This window comes from Nicotiana tabacum, chromosome 22 (assembly GCF_000715075.1).
Source record: "Nicotiana tabacum cultivar K326 chromosome 22, ASM71507v2, whole genome shotgun sequence".
NCBI lineage: Eukaryota > Viridiplantae > Streptophyta > Magnoliopsida > Solanales > Solanaceae > Nicotiana > Nicotiana tabacum.
The window spans coordinates 215701736-215724184 of record NC_134101.1 but is presented as its reverse complement, the minus strand read 5'-3'; the positions used below and the strand labels follow the sequence as shown (position 1 = coordinate 215724184).

Here is a 22449-nt window from a genome sequence, read left to right as displayed (position 1 = left end):
GATTTGCTTCCTTACTCCAATTATCAATCAATCCAATATGTTAATGCATTGTTCCACAAATTCCTCTTCACTGCTCGGCCCACACTGACTGTAGTGGTAGAGTTGCAAAATTAAATGAAAAGTCCATCATGTAAAAAATGAAGAGTTTAAAATTAAAAATTAGTGTTTTTCTGATTGTAATTTTTCTTACTAAATGTGAATGGAGAATATATATTCAGTACCAGGTAAGTAGAGAAGTGGGCTTTTTCTGACCCAAGAGTAAAACAGAAACCTCCAGCTTCTTCACTTGGCTCATTACAGGCTGGAAGACAGATCACTCTCACAAGAATATAGAAAGTCAACCCCCTTTATAGTAACTCTAGCATGAAGCCCACCTATAAGAAAATGAACTAAAAAGATTAGTTGAATCTGGAAATTTAAAGGGAATGAAAATCAGATAAATTTTGGATTGTGGAAACAAATACTGTCCTTTTAGTTTTGAATTGTGAAGATTTTTGTCCTACTTTTGCATTTGCTATACACTAATTTATTTTCCCTTTGTTTGAAAATTTTCTTTGCAGGTCGACAAGAATTTATGTGGTAAAAGTTCTCATAAAGATTCAGTTTTTATTAGTCTTCGTGCTTGATCCAAAAGGCATTTCAGGGTCTGGTGAGTTCTCATGTCCTTGTTCTGTTGATTGTGCTTTTTCTATTGCATTGGTTTAATTTAATAATTATAAATTACATTTTGGGGCATTGTAATTAGTATCATTTTTGACTTATATAATCCTCAATATATATCATTTCATTTGTGTATTTGAGGTTCTTATTTTGGTCAAAGAAAGGAACTGAGCATTCCAAGATTTGTTTTCATTCCAAGATTGTGGTATTAGTATTCTCATCTTATTCTAATGTCAACTTGTTATTCTTTTTAGAAAGCATTCTGATGTCTTATTAAATAAAGAACTCTAAGATCTTGTTTATTTTAATAGTAAATAGGAACATGGACAATCTAAAACGTGATTGGATGTACAAAAGGTTGGATGGCCGAGGGGTTATTAATTCATGTTTCATAACTGGTGTGAACAAATTTCTCCAGTTTGCTTGTTCTCAGCACAATCGCATGAGTGATGACAATGTTAGATGTCCATGTAAAAATGTCACAACATTAAATACTTGGATGCTGAAACTGTTAAATTACACATTTATCAATATGAATTTGTTGAGAACTATTTTCTTTAGAAGTATCAAGGAGAAAAAAATGTGATCGGTGAGATGTCTTCTAGTGGTGATTTGCATGGTGGCGCTCAACCTGAATCTGGATATGAGAATCCATATCGACAAATGGTCTTGGATGTAGCTGGACCTAATTTTGGCCATGGTTTGAGCTAGCAGTCGTATAATAATACTGAACCTGAGTTGTCTCATTCTTATGAACTTCAATGCCGGCAGAGCCTAATCCTTCAATGGAGGAGGAGTCAAATCTTGAGTGCCAAAGGTTTTATGATTTGTTACAGGCCGTTGATGCAAAATAATACCCTGGTTCTTCCCTCTCTCAACTCACAGTGATTTCTAGGATGCTAAATATATACTTTATCACAAAGAGGTTATAACAAAATGATGCAATTGATGAAAGAGGCTTTACCAGAAGATAACACAATGCTTGATAACTATTACGAGACCAAGAAGCTAGTGCGTAGCTTGGGTTTGCTAATTGAAAAGATTGATTGTTGTAATTTTGGATGTATGTTGTATTGGGGTGAAGATGAGGACCTCACATCTTGCATGTTTTGTGGCCACCAGAGGTACAAACGTTGTGTCGGTTCTCGTAAGAGGAAATTAATCCCTTACAAAAAAATGTATTATTTTCCTTTGATTCCTAGATTGCGGAGATTATATGCATGTCATGCTACAACCACTGATATGAAATAACATCATGAGCACATACAAGAGGAGGGCGTAATGCGTCATCCATCAGACTCTAAGGCTTGGAAGCATTTCAATAAAACTCATCCCTTTTTTGCTGCTGAACCAAGAAATGTGAGGTTTGGATTATGTACTGATGGTTTTCAACCCTTTGGTCATTCAGGGAGAAAATACTCATCATGGCCAGTGATTGTCACTCCATACAATTTTCCTCCAGGGATGTGTATGAAAGAGGTGTACATGTTCTTAACTGTCATTGTTCCAGGGCCAAACAACCGTAAACAAAAAATTGATGTTTATCTACAACCTTTAATAAAGGAATTAACCTTGTTGTGGGAGACGGGTGTAGAAGCATTTGACATCTCAAAAAAACAAAATTTTCAATTAAGGGCCGCTTTGATGTGGACAATCAATGACTTTCCAGCATATTCTATGTTATCTGGATGGAGTACTGCCGGTAACTTAGCATGTCCTTATTGTATGGAGGAAGCACAATCCTTCAGATTATGTCATGGTGGGAAAACAACTTGGTTTGACAGTCATAGAATATTTCCTGACCATAATCATCCATTTAGGAGAGATCGTAAAAACTTTCATAAAGGTCAGTCTATCAGAAGGCTACCACCACCCCTTAGAACAGGAGAAGAAATCTTGAAGCAAATTTGTGAGTTGGGACTGAGAAATGTAACTGATCTAGATGCAGAAGAAGTTAATGGGAGAATTTGTAGGTGTTATGGATGGAAAAAGAGAAGCATCTTTTGGGATTTGCCTTATTGGAGCTCTAACATGATCCACCATAATCTCGATGTCATGCATATTGAGAAGAACATCTTTGATAATGTATTTAACACAAATCTTAACGTTGATGGCAAAATAAAAGCCAATACAAAGGCACATGAAGATATGGTAAACTATTGCGATCGACCGCAATTGGCAAAGAATCCTATTGATGGAAACTATCCCAAAGCTGCATATACAATAGAGAAGATTCAAAAAATTTCCTTGTTCAATTGGTTGGAAAATGTGAAGTTTCCAGATGGGTATGTTTCGAATTTGAGTCGGTGCCTAGACACAGACATGTATAAATTATTTGGTATAAAAAGTCATGATTACCATGTGTTCATGCAACGATTAATGCCTATTGCCTTTCGTGAGCTACTTCCTAGTAACGTGTGGCAAGCACTTACGGAATTGAGCTTATTTTTTAAGGATCTCACCTCGACTGTTCTTCGAGTGGTGGACATGGAGAGATTAGAGGAAGACATCCCACAGATCTTGTGTAAGTTGGAGCATATATTTCCTCCTGGATTCTTTAACTCAATGGACCATGTGCCTGTACACCTGCCATATGAAGCAAGGATTGTTGGACCTGTACAATATAGATGGATGTATCCTTTTGAGAGGTTATGAACTTTTTATGCTCTTATTATGACAAATATGATACACATGACTTTATGAATTTAATGGTCTATCCATTTACTTGTATAGGTACCTTCGAACTCTTAAAAAAATGATAGGGAATAAAGCTAGTGTCGAGGGTTCAATTTGCGAAGCATACTTGATGATGGAATCAACACAATTGTTTTCTCATTATTTTGAACCTCATGTCATGACACATAATCATAATGTGGCCCGTAATAATGATGGTGGTGTTATGGAAGATCTTGAAGGAAATTTATCAATATTCACCCATCCAGGCCGACTATGGGGAGAAGGAAAAAAGAGAAGTTTGTCCCTCGAAGAAATCAAGGCAGCCCAAACTTATATTCTACGAAATTGTGTAAAGGTTGAGCCATTTTTAAGGTATTATTTTTTAATAATAATAAATATATCCATATATTTTGAGTATGTATTTAACTTATTTTGTTGCAATGAAGTATGTACATACAACGGTTGCAAGAAGAATTCCCCAACCTATCTCAGGATCAAATAAATGAGAGTCTCGAAACGTGGTTTGCTATATGGTTCAAAGAATATGTAAGACTATAAAAATCATTATCTTTTAATCAATTATGTACTTAAATTGGCTTGTTATATTAAACCAAGTCTTATAATTATTTTGAAATAGGTTCGATGCAACCATATTGAGAACCAATTCTTGCGTAGTCTTGCTCATGGACCATTAATAAGCACAAAATGTTATCCGGTGTATTTTGTTAATGGATACAAATTTCACACGGAATGTCATGGTAGTGCAAGATCAATAATTAATAGTGGAGTTTGTATCTCGGATACAAATATTGGTGACTATTATGGACAGATACAAGAGATTATACAATTGGAATACCACGAAGAACCTTTAAAGCAAACTGTGTTATTCAAGTGTGAATGGTTTGATCCAACTGTGAATGTTGGTGTCAAAGAGCACAACCAATACAAACTAGTCGATGTGAACCATCACCATCGTTTTAACAAGTACGAACCTTTTATTCTTGCGATGCAAGCAACTCAAGTGTGTTATGTGCCTTATCCTAGCACGAAAAAGGACAAGGATGATTGGGTAGCTATTTTGAAAGTTAAACCTCGGGATGTTATTGAACTTCCTGATGAGGCAATAACATCAACTCCAGAACCGGCTCTTCTATTCCAAGTTGAAGAAGTTAAAGTCCATTTGATAGATATGAATTTCACCACTGATGAGAATATAATATTTATTGATCCAAATGGGGATGTAATTGAAATGGTTGAACCCATTAATGATGAACTATTGATAGAGAATCCAAAGTTCGAAAAAGAATCTTCAGAAGACGAGTGTGAAACTGAGGATGAAAATAAGGAGGATGATGAGGAAGAGTTTGAAGAAGAAACAGATGATGACTAGTGTGTTGATAATGCACTAGTATATTTTTTTTGAATTTTATTTTTATAGTAATCTGTGTGGTATGTTATAAGTCATGTATCTATTTTGTAGTATAATCTATAGAGAATCGAATCGAATATCACGTTTGTATTAATCTAAATGGTATAGTACTCTTCTAGCTTACGTTGTGTTGTGCCTCTTTTTACATTAGTCTGACTCTTTTTTGTAGCAGTAGAATAATATTTATTATCAACTTAATAGTGTTACCTGATTAATCCATCTAAATTCAAATTAATTGGAGCCAAGATTGTTGTATTTTGATCTGAAGAAGTTATCAAATTCAACAATATATTCAGAGAGTTACTTCCTCCGTTGGCTCATGTGTTTAAACTGGTTGTCATTATATGAAATTACGTGATATTTTAGACAAGGAAAGGCTTAGTCATTTTACTGAATAGTAATAACAACATATTGAGAAGCATGTATTTTTCTGCTTTGTGTTGCTTCAATACTGGATTCTTTTAATGAATCTACCTTTGTTTCTTTGCTGCTAAAATGAGCTAAAGAAGCAAGCTTATTAATAGAATCAGCAATTTGTTCGACACAAATGACGATATCGGTTAGTATTGATGCAACTGCAGCCACTGGTATGACTTCTAGTAAGTTAATATCTTCCCAGAAACCTGATATGACAAGTGATTTCAGGTTCTTGACTGCTGTTTTGGCGTTTGAGACATGTTTATTAGCCGACAAGAGAGAAGTCATTGTTTTTATTGAACGTGCTAGTTCTTTTAGTTCTTTCCCAGATTCTATGCTCATTTTTGTTATTGTTTCCTTGATCATTCCCTTGATCTCTTCAGGTGCCTGCAATGGAGTTTGGTAGCTTATGTTAGTTAAAATATAAGAGTTTAACTTAGCTTCTATGCGTTGATACGTTACACTATCACTTGACAAAGCAAGGGATCTAATTTATGAAATCTGACAAACTTGTAAAATTAAAATACTAACTGAGTTTTAAATGCAACTGCTCCTTTGATGGAATTTATGGGATAGATTGAGATTCACTTTCAATATGCTGCTATACAAAGCTTCAGTAGTCTCATTTCGAACTACATCGAGATGGAGAACTAGATCCTCTTGATGTATAGCCAAAATTGTGAATTTGGACCTCTTAATCATTCATCTGCTTCTCAATGCGACATGTTACTTACTCATACGTTTTTCACATCAGTTGGTCGGATAAATGGTTTTTGCTTGAATTTTTTGTAACTTAGCTTCTGCTTGTTTGAATTTTCAGAGACTATACTGCTCAAGTTATGTTGGAGCATCCCATTGCAGGCCAAGAAAAGGAGCAATTGGAAATATGCCTCGAGGTAGAGGTCGAGGTAGCGCAGGCCGTGTAGGTAAATCTTCAGTTAGGGGTAATTTTGCTACTCGTGAAAATATGCATACTTTTCTCATTCATACAATCAATCCTCAACAAAGTGGTACGAGTTCCTCAGGTGGACCGGATCACATCAATTAAGTTCAAATATTTGGACATAGTAGTACGCCACCTATTCAAACATCAGGCCATGGTAGTACCCCAACTATTAATTTGGAACCATCTCCAAATACCCCTAATCAGAGCAACACAATAGGCGAGGGTACATCTTCTCAAAGCAACATAATAGGCGAAACTGAGTGTAGCAATACCCGCCGACCGTGAACACTTATTGCTATTTCTCCTACAGGGTTAGTCCATAATTGTACTATTACTTTTTGTATATTGTTATTGATACATTGTATTCCTTTAAATAATGTCTTCTAATTTGTTCAGGTTAGAGCCTTTATATGAATGCTCTGAGTTTATAACTAAGTCTTTCAAGAATGAACTTGATCCTAATGGATTCAACTGGAAAAACATCTCAAATGAGTTAAAAAAATTTTATTTTGGAGAATTCAAGGTATAATCAATCACAATTAGATTTTGAAAGTATATTAACTTATATATGCAACTTATTAATGTTATTACTTTATAAAATTATTTCAGAAGGCTTTCTACTGGGATTCTTCAATTGATAGTGCGGTGCAGACCCAATGGGAGCGTAGGGCAGCAAAAAGATACAGTGATTTTGTTAGCAAACTAAAAGCAAATATGGTGCAACCAGACACTATTCCAAATAATGTGTGGAAAAGTTGGTTGAGACTTCGGAAAGATCCTAAGTGTGTTGAAAAGTCAGAAATAAACGCAAAAACTTTTTGTGGTGGGAGCAAAATTGCTACTGGGACTCATACATATGGCTTTATCAGTGTTGGGGAGCATCCCAAGAGACTTATAAGTGTATTTATAACTTTTTCCTCTCATTGATAGTAGAATTAGCAATCTGCCATGCCCCTTTGAGAATAGAGGCTTCTCCAACTAGCACTCTTCTTTGTCTCAAATAGGTTATTACTACTTGTTTTAAGTACGTCAAAATAAACCAAATGATACCTTGGAAGTGGGATATGCAATTCATTGACTGTCCATTTCCTCATTCTCTCTATAAACTGAAAATTGGAAAAAGGGATTCTTTCAATAAGGGCATCTTAAGTTGGCTCCTCGAGTCCTGGATGCCTCTCTTTAGTGCTGGCCCACCAAATTGCAGAAGACATAAATAATAGACTATATTACTACTAGAAAACAAAGAGCATTTTGTTTCAACTTTTGCTAGGCTGTGATTCATGGGTGCTGTTGGTAGCTCAAATGGTTATTATAGTATAAATCACCTAAAAAAGACGGTATAAAGGATCTTTTTCATGTCTTTTGAAACAAAAAGGTTTATAGATTTTTTAATGTAGTAGTTGCTTTTACCATTATAATTCATCTTTCCTCCTTTTGCCTATTCTCAATAAGTGTCCTGAATCAGTGTCATGGAGGAGAGCATGGGGGCAATGTCATGAATCAGTGTAAGAGTGTAACTGTGAGAGTGCTGGCAGAACAAAAAAAAAATTCTCGACTATCAGCAGTTCATAATATACTGATAATATGCTAACATTATGTGAAGAAATACTAAAAGATGTCTGCAGTTGGTTACAACAACAAGAACATACCCAGTAGTAGGAATATAATTTGGAATAGGATGTTTGGAAATGGAATACATTTGAGATGCAACACTCAAGAAAGTCAACTTTTAACATGGTAGGATGTTTATTTGTTTGGTTCTTTATTTTCGGTTTAAGTAAGGTCACTCTCTTTGTAATTTCTTCATTACTTGAGGGTTCCTTAGAAGCTCAGTGAGTATCCATTCTACTGATGTGGCTGAAGTGTCCATTGCTGCAATAAGCATGTCCCGTATATTGAAAAGGAAGCAGAATCAATATTAAAGATAGTTGTATTTTGAGATTATATTAGTATGTGAATAATATACAAATACATACAAATCAGTGATGTGGGTAAGACATTTCTATTGATTTTGTTTTCAGTTGCCATGTAGTTCCACATATAGTTTCATTGGTTACTTGTCCTACCTGGAATAATTTTATTGGTTACTTGTCCTCCATGTAGTTCCATATATAGTTGTAATTCCTGACTAGAATCTGGATTGTTCCTAGAGTATTATTGCTGCCATTAGTTCCTAATTGCACAACTATACCCTTTTGTTTCTCTATCTTCTTAATTGAATAATTTTTGTATAGGCTGTTAAAAAGGGTCGAGATCCAACACCAAGTGAGTTGCATTTGCACGTCCATACTCATGGTAATGATGAAAAATCTTTTGTTGCTGAGAAATCCTGAATCGTACATGTAAGATAACTTTTTAATTGACTTTACTTTCATTTATTTTTTTCATTTTGTAAATTGAATGTTCTTATTAACTCTTCTACAGGAAAAATATCAGTAGATATTACAACAACAAACACAAACTCAATCTGATATTGATCAGTATAAAGCATATTATCAAGCCGCCGGAGGAGAAAAGAAAAGAAGAGTATATGGCCTTGGATCGCAAGTAAAATGCTACTACGGGCCAAATCTTCTTGGCTCTCTTGGATCTGATGCTATATCGTCAACAACACGTCCAAATTCTCAATAAACACCGATAGGGAATCTGGATGAGTTAGTGATGCGATTGATTCGTGCACTGACAGATCATATAGTTCCTGTAATCGTTGAGCGGGTACGCAAATTAGTTTCCTTACCCTCGCATCATCCAAATACTAATATAGCACCTATAGTTCCAACATCTTCTACTGCTAATATTGATGAGGTTCATGCATTGGGTTCTGATGATGACCGTAACTCTCCAGCCTAATATAGTTACCTTACTTTGTTTGGACATTATTGTTCGTCCTTGTGGATTTTTTGTACTTAATGATACTGTTATATGCATTATGCTATATATTTTGGACCTTGTTGAATTTATATTAATATCAGTGACTTTTTATTAAGTGTATTTAATAGTTTATGTAATATGTTTGAATAGAGTACATTTAAAATAATAAATAAAAAGTTTTTATAAAACCAGCAATATAGTAAAAATAAATCAGCGACGGATGCGTTCCGTAAATAAATTATCGCGTAAAATTAAATCTTGCGATGAATTGGAGACAAAAGGTATTTGTTGCAAAAAGCAGGGACAATAAGCTATAACACGGCTAGCGACGGAAAATTTCGTCGCTATAAGAACAAACGACGAATTTTATTATGTATTGCAGCGACGAAAGACATCAAAATAGCGACAGAAACAAGCTATATAGCGACGGATATTTCGCTCGCTGACCTTTGCTACAAAAATATGTCGTCGCTACTTCGTCTCTAATTCTGCGACGGTTTGGTATTTTTCTATAAGCCTAGCAACGAGAATTTTAGGGACCAACTTGAATCCATCGCTATTCCGTCGCTAAACAACTTTAGCGACATAAAACATTGATTTAGAGATGGAATGCAGCCGTCGATAAACGCTATTTTTTTGTAGTGTTAGTGGATTTTCCTGCTTTTTCCTTGACTTGTACTTAATCTAAACTATAGAATTTCTTGCTGTAACGATTATTTTCATTATTTTGACTATGTATTTACTTTGGGACTACGGAACGGTATTCCAGGAGACCCCCTGCATATATACTTTGGGACTACGGGACAGTATCCTGGGAGATCCCCTTGCATATTTAATTTGGGACTACAGAATGGCATCCCGGGAGATCCCCCTACACATTTACTTTTGGAACTACGAGATGGTATCTCAGGAGATCCCCTGCTGTTATTCCTGTGTAGTGTACTGATATTCTTCTGTGAATTCCTCTTTGTTAAATTTCAGTCTCTTATTACACTGTGATATTTTTATTCTGCCTAATTAATTTATATATACCTGTAGGGCCCTAACCTGACCTCGTCACTACTCGACCGATGCTAGGCTTGACACTTATTGAGTACCGTTGTGGTGTACTCATGCTACTCTTCTGCACATGTTTCGTATGATACATGTACCTCCTACCAGCCCCGCTATTAATTGCATACTTGCTGCTGTTCCAGAGACTTCAAGATGTCGTTCCTCCTTTACTTCTTCCAGATGCTGATGTATAGAGCTGTTAGACAAATTCTTTGAAGCTTGTGACTTATGATGGTCTGGGTCTTGGAGAAATTCTGTGTATACTCCAGAGTTGGTTTTGTACATGCCGAGCGACATTATTACGAGTTACTTAAATATCTGTTGCTATTAGTTGTTGAGGTTTTGCTTTCATTTTGGGTAATTCCACATTGTTAGGCTTATCTATTCGTAGGGACTAGGTGCCGTCAGGATATCTCAAGGAGGTAGGATTGGGTCGTGACAAGTTGGTATCAGAGCTCTAGGTTCATAGGTGTTGTGAGTCACAACCAAGTTTAATAGAGTCTCGTGGATCGGTATAAATACGTTTGTACTTATATTCAGGAGGCTATGGAACTGCTAGGCAGATTTCACTTCTTTTGATTCCTTGTCGTGTTAAATTGTTGGCTTCGAAATTCTAAATTTCTGTCTTCTATTCTCTCACAGATATTGAGGACACGTACAGCCGGATCAGAAGATCAGGCACACACGCCCCCTGCTAGAGCCGCCAGAGGCTGGGGTAGAGGCTAAGGACATCCATGTAGTGTAGCCAGAGAACCTGCACGATCTGCCAGAGAGGAGCCACCAGCAGCTCCAGTCGGAACGCAGGCATCTGAGATGCCAACTACTGCACCAGCTCTTCGGGATACCCATGCACAATTACTGAGCATGTTTAGTTTAGTAGAGTCTCGTGGATCGGTACAAAGACGTTTGTACTTATCTTAAGGAGGCTATGGAACTATTAGGCAAATTTCACTTCTTTTGATTACTTGTCGTGCAAAATTGTTGGCTTTGAAATTCTAAATTTCTATCTTCTATTCTCTCACAGATGATGAGGACACGTACAGCCCGATCGGATGACCAGGCACCCGCGTCTCCTACTAGAGACGCCAGAGGCCGGGGTAGAGGCTGTGAACATCCACGTGGTGTAGCCAGAGCACCTGCACGATCTACTAGAGAAGTGCCACCAGCAGCTCCAGTCGGAGCGTAGGCATCTGAGATGCCTACTACTGCATCAGCTCTTTGGGAGACCCATGCACAATTCCTGAGCATGTTCAGTACTCTGGATCAGGCAGGGTTAATTTCCCTTGCTTCTGCCACATCTCAGGCTGGGGGAGGAGGACAAACTTCTGCTGCATGCACCCCAGAGCAGCGGGTTCAGGTGGATCAGATTCCACAGGTTATATTGGTGCAACCAGTAGCCCTAGTTTAGCCCGAGGGTAGGGCAACAGTTTTTGAGGAGGAGCAGCATGCGCTCGAGAGGTACAAGAAGTACCACCCTCCTATTTTCAGTGGTTTGGCAACAAAGGACGCCCATGGTTTTCTTGAGGAGTGCCACTGTATCCTTTGTATTATGGGCAGAGTAAAGTTTAGTGGGGTTTCTTTCACTGCGTTCCAACTTAGAGGAGCAGCCTATCAATGGTGGCATGCTTATGAGTTGGGTAGTCTGGCTGAAGCAGCTTCACTTACTTGGACTCAGTTCTCGGATATGTTTTTGAGGGAGTATATTCTTTAAAGCTTCATGGATGCATAGCGGTTGAGTTTGAGCAGCCGCGCTAGGGTGCTATGACTGTGTTAGAGTATGCAGTTATTTTCAATGATTTGGCTAGGCATGCACTAGCCTTGGTTGCTACAGTTCGAGAGAGGGTCCATCGGTTTATTGAGGGCTCCATCCCAGTATCAAAACTAGCATGGACTGGGAGTTGGAGATGGATATTTCGTACCAGCAGGTTGTGAACAAGACTAGGAGAGTGCAGGGAATGCTTGCTCAGGAGAGAGAAGCCAAGAGGTATCGAGAGTCTGGCTATTATAGTGGTAGTCGTGCTCCAGCTGCAGTTCTCCATGGTAAGGGTTGTGTGAGTCGAACTGTTCATTTAGCACTTCCTACAGCCTATGGTATTTTGGCTACCCCTATCCCTGAAGAGCCTTATTATGTACCACCAGTATCTAGTGTACCTTATGCACGGGGTGCTTTCAGCGGTCAGTCCAGCAGACCTGGCCAGAGCCAACCATAACAGCCACGTCCTCCGAGAGCTTGTTTTGAGTGTAGCCACACTCGCCATATAGTGAGGGATTGCCCCAGACTTAGGAGGGGTGCACCTCCACAGACTTCTCAGGCACCACGTGCTCCACCGGTTCCTCAGGCTATAATTACAACATTAACTACCACTCCGCCTACTCAGCCTGCTCGAGGTGGAGGTCGGGGAGGTAGAGGTCACCCTAGAGAGGGAGGCCAAGCCAGATATTATGCTCTTCCTTCTCGTACAGAGGCAGTTGCTTCCGACTCTGTCATTGCATGTATTGTTTCAGTCTGTCATAGAGATGCGTTGGTTTTATTTGATCCAGGCTCCACTTATTCCTATGTGTCCTCTTATTTTGCTCCATATTTAGGTGTATCCCTTGATTCTATGAGTTCTCCTATTTATGTTTCTACACCAGTGGGAAATTCTATTGTTGCTGATCGTGTGCATAGGTCGTGTTTGGTTGTTATTAGTGATTTTGAGACCATAGCCGATTTATTATTGCTCAACATGGTAGATTTTGATATTATCTTCGGCATGGACTAGTTGTCTTCCCATTATGCTATTCTAGATTGTCATGCTAAGACCGTGACGCTTGTTGTGCTAGGATTACCGCGGTTAAAGTGGAGAGGTACCTTAGGTTATACTTCCAGCAGAGTTATTTCATTTCTTAAAGCTCAACGAATGGTTGAGAAGGGGTGTGGCATGTATCTAGATTATGTGAGAGATGACAGTATTGATATCCCTACAGTTGAGTCAAGTGAGGGATTTCCCTGATGTATTTCCAACTGATCTTCCGGGCATGCCGTCCGACAGAGATATTGACTTTGGTATTGATTTGTTGTCGGGCACTCATCCCATCTCTATTCCTCCATATCGTATGGCTCCTCGTAAGTTGAAGGAGTTGAAGGAACAATTATAGGAATTGCTTGATAAGGGTTTCATTCGGCCTAGTATGTCACCTTGAGGTGCTCTGGTCTTTTTTGTGAAGAAAAAGGATGGTTCTATGCATATGTGCACTGATTATGGCCAGTTGAACAAAGTTACAGTGGAGAACATGTATCCATTGCCTCGTATTGATGACTTATTTTATATGTTGAAGGGTGTCAGAGTGTTTTCCAAGATTGACTTACATTCAGGTTATCATCAGTTGAAGATTTGGGAGCTAGATATCCTGAACACTATTTTCAGGACTCGGTATGGTCACTACAAATTCCTTGTGATGTCATTTGGGATGACCAACGCCCTAGCAACATTTATGCATTGGATGCAGTGTATTGCGACCCTATCTTAACTCATTCGTCATTGCATTTATTGACGACATTCTGGTGTACTCTCGGAGTCGGGATGATCATGAGCAGCACCTGAGGATTGTGCTTCAGACATTGGGAGAAAATAAATTATATTCAAAATTCTCAAAATGTGAGCTCTCGTTAGATTTCGTGGCATTTTTTGGGCCACGTAGTGTCCAGTGAGGGGATCAAGGTGGATCCGAAGAAGGTAGAAGCAGTGTAGAGTTGGCCCAGACCGTCCTCAGCTACGAAGATCTAGAGTTTTCTTAATTTGTCGGGGTATTATCATTGATTTGTTGAGGGATTCTCATCTATTGTAGAACCTATGATCAGGCTGACCTAGAAGGATTCTCTATTCAGGTGGATAAAGGAGTGTGAGGAAATCTTTCAAAAGCTCAAGATAGCTTTGGCTACAGCCCCAGTATTGGTATTGCCTTTAGGTTCAGGGTCTTATACTGTATATTATGATGCGTCACGGGTTGGTCTCGACGCAGTGTTGATACAGGACCATAGGGTGATTGCCTATGTGTCCAAACATCTGAAGGTGCATGAAAAGAACTATCTTGTCCATGACCTTGAGTTAGCAGCTATTATTCATGCCTTGAAGATTTGGATGCGCTATTTGTACAGTGTCCCTTGAGAGATCTACACTAATTACCGGAGTTTGCAGCATTTGTTCAAGTAGAAAGATCTTAACTTGTGACAGCGGAGGTGGTTAGAGCTGTTGATACAGGACCATAGGGTGATTGCCTATGCATCCAGACATCTGAAGTTGCATGAAAAGAACTATCTTGTCCACGACCTTGAGTTATCAGCTATTATTCATGCCTTGATGATTTGGAGGCACTATTTGTACGGTGTCCCTTCTCAGATGTACACTAATTACCAAAGTTTGCAGCATCTATTAAAGCAGAAAGATCTTAACTTGTGCCAGCGGAGGTGATTATGATATCACTATTCTATATCATCCCGGGAAGGCCAATGTGGTGGCCGATGCCTTGAGTCGCAAGCGAAGAGTTTGGGGAGCTTTGCATATTTTCCAGCAGCAGAGAGGCCATTGGCATTGGATGCTCATGCCTTGGCTAACCAGTTTGTTAGATTGGATATTTCTGAGCCGAGTCGAGTTTTGGCTTGTGTGGTCTCCAAGTCTTCTATTTATTATCATATCAGGGAGTATGATGACCCCCATCTTCTTATGCTTAAGGACACGGTTCAGCACGGTGATGCTAAGGAGGTCACTATTGGGTATGATAGTGCATTGAGGATGCATGACAGGCTATATATGCCCAATGTAGACGAATTGCGTGAGTTGATTCTCTAGGAGGTTCACAGTTTGTGGTACTCCATCCGTACGGGTTCTGCGAAGATGTATTAGGACTTGAAGCAGCAGTATAAGCATCAACAACTAGGTGGATTGCTTTAGAAATTAGAGATTTCGGAGTGGAAATGGCACCAGATCACTATGGATTTTGTTGTTGGACTTGTACGGACTTAGCGGAAGTTTGGTGCAGTTTAGGTGATAGTGGACAGGCTGACCAAGTTAGTCCATTTCATTCCCGTGATGACTAGTTATTCTTCCGAGCAGCTGGCTCAAGTTTATATCTACGAGATAGTCAGGCTTCATGGCGTGCCAGTATCTATCATCTCTAACTGGGGAATGCAATTTACATCACGGTTCTGGAGGGCCGTACAACATGAGTTAGGTACTCGGGTTGAGTTGAGCACAACATTTTACCCTCTGACGGACGGACAGTCCGAGCACACTATTCAGGTACTAGAGGATATTCTCCGTGCATGTGTGATGGAGTTTGGAGGTTTTTGGGATCAGTTCTTGTTACTGTGGAGTTTGCCTACAACAATAGTTGTTAGTCGAGCATTCAGATGGCACCGTATGAGGCATGGTTTGGTAGACAGTATCGGTCTCCAGTGGGTTGGTTTGAGCCAGGTGAGGCTAGATTATTGGGTACAGACCTGGTTCAGGATTCTTTGGAGAAGGTAAAAGTGATTCAGGATTGACTTTGCATAGCCCAGTCCACCATAGAAGTTATGCGGATCGAAAGGTTCACGATGTTGCATTCATGGTTGGAGAGCAGGTCTTGCTCTGGGTTTCATCCATAAAGGGCATTATGAGATTCAAAAAGAAGGGAAAGTTGAGCCCAAGGTTTATTGGCCCATTCGAGGTGTTGCGGCGAATTGGGGATGTTGTTTCTGATCTTGCCTTGTCTCCCAGTATAGCAGGAGTTCATCCAGTATTCCATATTTCTATGCTTTGGAAGTATCGCGGAAGGGGGGGGGGATCTCATGTGTTGGATTTCAGTTTAGTCCAGTTGGACAATGATCTATCTTATGTTGAGGAGCCGGTGGCTATTTTGGACAGGTAGGTCCGAAAGTTGAGGTAAAAGATCATTGCTTTAGTGAAGGTTCCATGGAGGGGTCAGGCGGTCGAGGAGGCAACTTGAGAGATCGAGCATGATATGTGCATCCCTTATCCTCATCTTTTCACAACTTTAGGTATGTTTCTATGCTTGTTTGAGGAGGAACGGTTATTTTAAGAGGGGGAGGATGTAACGACCTGACCAGTCGTTTTGAGAGTAATAGCCCCGATCTCTTATTTATTGCTTTCCCCATATCTTTTTCTGCTTATGTGACTTTTCGGGAGGTTTTGGTTGTGGGTTCGGAGTGATTTGGGACACTTAGTCCCTAAAACGGAAGCTTAAGTTCTAGGATTTTGACCGTAGTCAGAACTATGTGAAGACGACTTCGGAATGGAGTTTTGTCGGTTCTGTTAGCTCCGTTGGGTGATTTTGAATTAGGGGCGTGTCCGGATTGTGTTTTTAAGGTTTGTAGCTGAATTAGGCTTGAAATGGAAAAGGTCTAATTTTTTGGGAGTTTAACCGGAAGTGGACCTTTTGATATCGGGGTCGGATTTCGATTCCGGAAGTTGGAATAGGTCCGTAATGTCGAATATGACTTATGTTCAAAATTTGAGGCCAATCGGACATGGTTTGATAGGTTTCAACACATGTTGTAGAAGTTTGAAGTTTAGAAGTTTATTAAGTTTGGATTGGAGGATGATTCGTGTTTTTGTTGTTTTTTTATCAGTTTTGAGGGCTCGACTAAGTTTGTATGGTGTTTTACGACTGGTAGGTATCTTTGGTTGATGTCCCGGGAGCCTCGGGTTGATTTCGGGTGGTTAAAGAATCATTTTGGACTTAAGAAAGATTGCAGCTTTTCTAGTGTTCTCCAGTTCTGGTTTCCTTCTTCGCAATCATGAGGGGAGTCCCGTGTTCGTGAAGAGGAACTAGAGATAGGTGGGATTTTGTGCTTCATGTTCGCAAAACACTGAGGTACTTGGTCTACGCATTCGCGATGGAGGACCTATGTTCGCGTAGAGGAATTGGTTGTCATGACCCGAACCGATGAGCCACGATGGGAACCCGGAACCTTACTCAATCGAGTACCAACTTAACGTACATTTCTTATTACATCATCATAGATAGGTGGGCCAGAAGGCGTGTCATGATACAACCAGAGTAAACATAAGGGATTACCCGACATAGAACGTCCCAACCTGATATAGAAACTTATACCTATGACATACGAGACTATAAGGCCAACATGATCCATTATATACTTTAACTATAGGCCGACAAGGCCATACAAATATCCGTGCACATGGCATCTATCTACAAGCCTCTAAGAGTATATACTTATCATAAAGGTCGGGACTGACCCCGTCGTACCATCCAACACATGTACTAATTGTACTGACCAAATAAGCAACTCCGAGCAATGAAGTGCATCAACATCTTCCGTTGAGTTGATAGCCTACTTAGAGGACTCTCGACTTGTCTATCGTGACCTGCAGGCATGAAACGTAGCATCCCTAGGCAAAAGGGACGTCAGTACAAATAATGTACCGAGTATGTAAGGAATGAAAATCAGTAAATAATAGACATGAGAGAAACATGGAGTAAAAGACTCGACATGTAAGTTTGAATAACTCTGTAAATAATGAAATACTCAAAATGTCTTGCATATGCGTATGTATGTCATGTCGTGCATAGGTACATGTGTTCATAACATCATCAAGCCTCTGAGGGCATCTGATCATATCACCTCGACCACTGTGGGCAAATCATCAACGTATACCAACTGATCAGGTGGTGGTGCTTCTATAACACCGTAACCTTTTTCCATATCCCATATATATATATATATATACGTGTATATAACGTCATCTGGTCATGGGTTAATGTACATATGTAAATGAATGCAATGCATGAGAAGTACGTCAATAAAATCTCTCGGTATGTCATAAGACGATTATATATCAAATTAATATCTAAAAACAAACTTTATCAAATTACGTGTTTTTTGAGATCCATGAACAGACGATAGAATAATAGGATATGTGGGAAATCAAGAATATAAGTATCTCTAGCGTTTTTATGAATAGATTCATTGATGGAAGTTGTGCATTTGCTCATTTCGTTTGTGTCGTATAGATCATGACAAAAGGAAAGAAGGGATAGCCTTAACATACTTGAGATGATTCTCTTAATAATCCATCTAACACACATCAATTGCAAGAACACGTAACGGCAAATCGAAGTAGAGAAAAATCCATATGATATTCTTGAAAAAGATTGCACCGTACTCCTTTAAAGTCGCAAAATCTTATGTTGCTAAGGTGCTAAGAAATGTTGTTGGAATTATTTTGTTTAAAGATTAGCATCCTTTGAAGCCAAAATAATCGTTGGAATTGTTGGTGTTTTGATTCAAGCATAATCTTCTTGATTTTTGATAAGTCTTTTACTAAGTGGGTGTGGGCCCCACTTGAGGCTTAGTTGGCCAAATGATTTTCCATGTTTTGCCACATTTCATGTGAATTCAAGAGTGACATTCATTTAAAGTCCTTGGGCTGCCACATTAATGGGGTTCAACTTTATCCAAACTCATGATTAATTAATCTCTAATCCCTTAATTAACTTGATAATCTCCCACTATCCAATAATTAATCAATTACCTGCATAATTAAAAATTATCTCAAATTACTTAAAATACTGCTCATTTTTAGCACACCTCATGCACCTCACTAGATGGTCATGTGGTACCTTATATGGCACTAGTCCATAAACACCGGGTATTATAACTCGGTCCGTATTTTATCCCAAATTGCAAAACTTCGATGAAACTTATTTTCTTCGATTTACTTACCCTCTCACCTTTACGAATTTACTTATCACTTGTTTAAAATAGCGTAATGCTTATAACCTCAAATATTCTCATTCGCGAGCTTACATTGATTAACTTACGACGAAACTTCAACGTACGAAAATACGGGATGTAACATCTCGTTTCCGTTCTTATATCAATTTACTTATGGCGTACTTCCACGTATGAAAACATGGGGTGTAACATCATTTCCCCTTTTGGAACATTCGTCCTCGAATGTTGACTGATGCACTTATCATTCTCATAACCCATAGCTCTTGCGAATACTTTGGTATCCTCTTGCCATCTAGGCGATTGTTCTGTGAATGAATCCCAAAGGCCAGGGAATTCCCCCCTTTAAGCCTCTTTCACATACCATGACTTGTAGTCGGAATATTTCTAATCTCATAACTGTTGCTACTACCTTCTATCATGCAGCCTTTACGACTCTAACTTTGTATGTATGCCTATGCGACTCTTCTCTTCTCTTTCATCCAACTTTTAGCCAATCTCTAGGCTTCACTTTGTGAACATATACAAAATTATGTCAAGCTGTCCCTCTAGGCGTCATTAGCTTTACTACATCTAAGTAGGCCACACTAGACCATAATTTTTACGTCGATTTATCGTTGCGGAGGTCTGTTACCAAATTCCAGCTTACTCTTGTTGCTTATCCCATATGTATAAATCTAAGTCCTTTAATGCTTCATCATTACTGTTCATCTTAAGAATGACGACCTAATCTCAACTCATACTTTGTGACTTTTGTCCATCCTTTACGATTTGCCTCAATATTGATCTACAATATACCACTGATAGCTTGAAACTTCTTACGTAAAACCTTGCCACTAGGGCTTACGTTGCATCGAGGAATATTTGAAGTGATTTCCATAATCATATTTCATAGTATCTCTATGTGATTCACCTTAAGGGGGTATTCTGATCTCGTATCATTCGCAAAATCTTTTTTCCTTCTCCTTTTTTTTCTTCAAATCATTATTCAATCGAAGGCCCAAATGTTATCTTTTATCTGTCACAATTACACCTTCATTTCACTACCAGGGCAGCATTCCATCTCTTCTAAATGCTACTAGTCTTAGACTTCTTTGAGTTCATTCAGGCTATACTGAGCCTTCTATAAAATAGAGAACCCACTAGATCTCTTGTTTTCATGGGCTTAATCTCGAGAACTTATTCATTCTCGTCACCTTGTCACTCATCTTTTCTTATCCTTACTCCTGTCATCCTAAAACCTTGTCGCTCACCATACTTTGGCTTGCGACCTACACATATCTATTTATACTACTTGCAACCTTCCTTCAACTTGCTTGCACCATAGATTTCCTTATGTTATTCTGGAACATCAAGCGAGATATCACATCGTCTCTAACTCTTCTTTGCTCTCCTTACTAGGCCTCTTAATACCTAGAAACCATAGGCTGAAAAATATACCATTGATGATGCTGGTATCATTCCTGGATACTGAATCCCCATGATTCTAGCCTTCTATCTGAAGTATGAACTATTCACAACCTTCTGCATTTGAGTATCTCTTACGTTGTTCACCTTTACCTTAATTACCTTAAAATCTCGCATCACATCTTCTATCTCTTTCATAACCTCCCTTCCATATAAGTACGATTCACATCCACAACTTGGAGCTTTATTTAAATACTACAATCCGGTGGGAGCTTCATACTGACTTCTTATGAGCTGTTACTTTTCTAACTGGCTTTATCGTAGAGCTGTTATAGACTATGGTTGTTGTACTATCTCTCTTGTACCTCTGATATTAAGGTTGGTCCTACAATGTTCTTGATAACGATTTCTATAATTTTCTAGGTCCAATAATCAGACTTCTGATTTACTTAGTTGATGTAACTCTTTAGTTTCCTCTTCCATTTGATCAACCTTCGTATAAGCTTAAGCTATCTTCTGATCTGCGGCTCATGGTATTAGTTATTACTTTAGTCCTTCATGGACGCTATAGAATATCCATGATATAATCTTTTAACAATTCAATGTTTTTGTTTATGACCTGGACTCAATTCTTTCTTTTAACTTTTATTGGAGTCTTCTACGGCTGTATGATTGTCAACATATATGTATACTCCGAAATCGCAAGTGCATTCATAACGTATCCAACTTTGTATCATTAATCAAATAGTTCCTTTCGTTCCTTCTCAACTTTCTTTAAACGTAAGCTATTACTTTTCCTGGTCTTCTACCTCCCTGTTGCGTGCATTACTTAGCTTATCTTAGTTCCCACGAATGCCAAAATTTTCATGCAACTCATATGATCTCGAATATTACTTTTGACTATACTTCCCGTTCGTTAGCCACGCTAGGTGCACTTTTTAATAGTGTGCATACAATGTTGTAGTGAGACTGTTTTTACATGACTGTTTTTTTTCCTTCGAGTTACCATGTTTTGGTTGAAGCCTTCTTCCTTGTTTCCTCAGTTAGTCATTCATACGATACCTTTAACTACCCCAACTCCTATCTAAATATTTCTCAAGTATTACAATGACATTACTGCGAGGCTAAATTCACTATATTGGGTTTTACCATGTTTATCATGCACGATATGCTGACTCATCTCTAACCTCCTATTTAGCCATAACCAGGCTCTTCCCGAATCAACTACCAACTACTCATTGTCCCATTCTCATATCAATGTTTAGCGTAATCTTTCTTGGTTTATTTCCTTTATCTTAACTTACCTTTCGCACTGGCTCCTTATTTATCAATAAAATCCTAGACATGAACCCTTACTTTGTTTCCTTGATGTCGTGTTTGCATAATGTTCTGGAATCGTATCATATCTGTAGGATTTGAATAAGTGCAATTTCATCATTTTCTTTTTTTGTCGCATTCTTCCTTTACCATTCCATAGTTACTAGAACCACTTAATTCTGACTTAATATCACGTTACTCCATGTTCCCCCCTTTAGGGGAGTATTATGAGTTGGAGATAGGACAATCTGCCTATAGATGTTCTACCTCTCCATTTTTGTCGTCCTTTCACATCATCGATGGCCCTTACTCTCCTTGCGGTAATCCTTCTGTACTAAGGATAACGAAATTCCTTACTCGCGAGGTGACAATTACTATAAATAGCACATACAGTCTCTGAAGCTAAACTTTGCTCACATTGCTTACTTTCGGGAAACGTCTTCCTGAATGACCATTCTCTGAATTTCTCATGAATCTTCTTCTGTTGTCCATTCTATTATTGCCGGTACGAAATATGAAATTCTCATGATGTCGACCATTATCAAATCACTAAATTCCTAATTCATGTTTAGTTTATCTTGTTCACCAACCCATATTGATCTCTATTATTCTGGGGTCTAGCGTTTCCCATTGGTAATCACGTTAGAGTCACGAACTTATTTCTCGAAATGAGGATATGACTTCATGACCTATACTCTTTTGTTGTCTTAAGGCCTAACACCTCTCATCTCTTTCTTCACCTGACTATGGACCTGGTAATATCATCATCTTTTTGATCTACTGTTATTATCCATGTATCACATCTTACTCATAATTCTTCCTTATCTTTGTTCTCATTACTCTGCTAATATTTCTGCCTATCCATTTTTGTGAAAACTTCCACAAGACATTCTTTTACTTTTTTCTCCCCTTGCTTCATTCATCTGCTCTTTGGGT

The 22449-nt window shown here is 38.6% G+C and overlaps 1 protein-coding gene and 1 pseudogene across 1 annotated transcript; both read left to right on the top strand.

The window, feature by feature from the left end:
* The first annotated feature begins 1941 nt into the window (after positions 1–1941).
* On the top strand, positions 1942–4726 carry LOC107811415 (uncharacterized). The gene is made up of 4 exons (XM_075243393.1): positions 1942–3308; positions 3394–3708; positions 3783–3882; positions 3974–4726. Exons 1-4 carry the CDS (start codon positions 1942–1944, stop codon positions 4724–4726), a joined length of 2535 nt encoding a protein of 844 aa, XP_075099494.1.
* A 586-nt stretch (positions 4727–5312) lies between these two features.
* On the top strand, positions 5313–8978 carry LOC107799910 (uncharacterized; annotated as a pseudogene).
* The last annotated feature ends 13471 nt before the right edge of the window (positions 8979–22449 follow it).

Coding starts and splice junctions, on each gene's coding strand:
- LOC107811415 (XM_075243393.1), top strand. CDS start 1,942: ATGCGTCATCCATCAGACTCTAAGGCTTGGAAGCATTTCAATAAAACT. Junction 3,709..3,782: donor AAGGTTGAGCCATTTTTAAG/GTATTATTTTTT, acceptor GTTGCAATGAAG/TATGTACATACAACGGTTGC. Junction 3,883..3,973: donor CTATATGGTTCAAAGAATAT/GTAAGACTATAA, acceptor ATTTTGAAATAG/GTTCGATGCAACCATATTGA.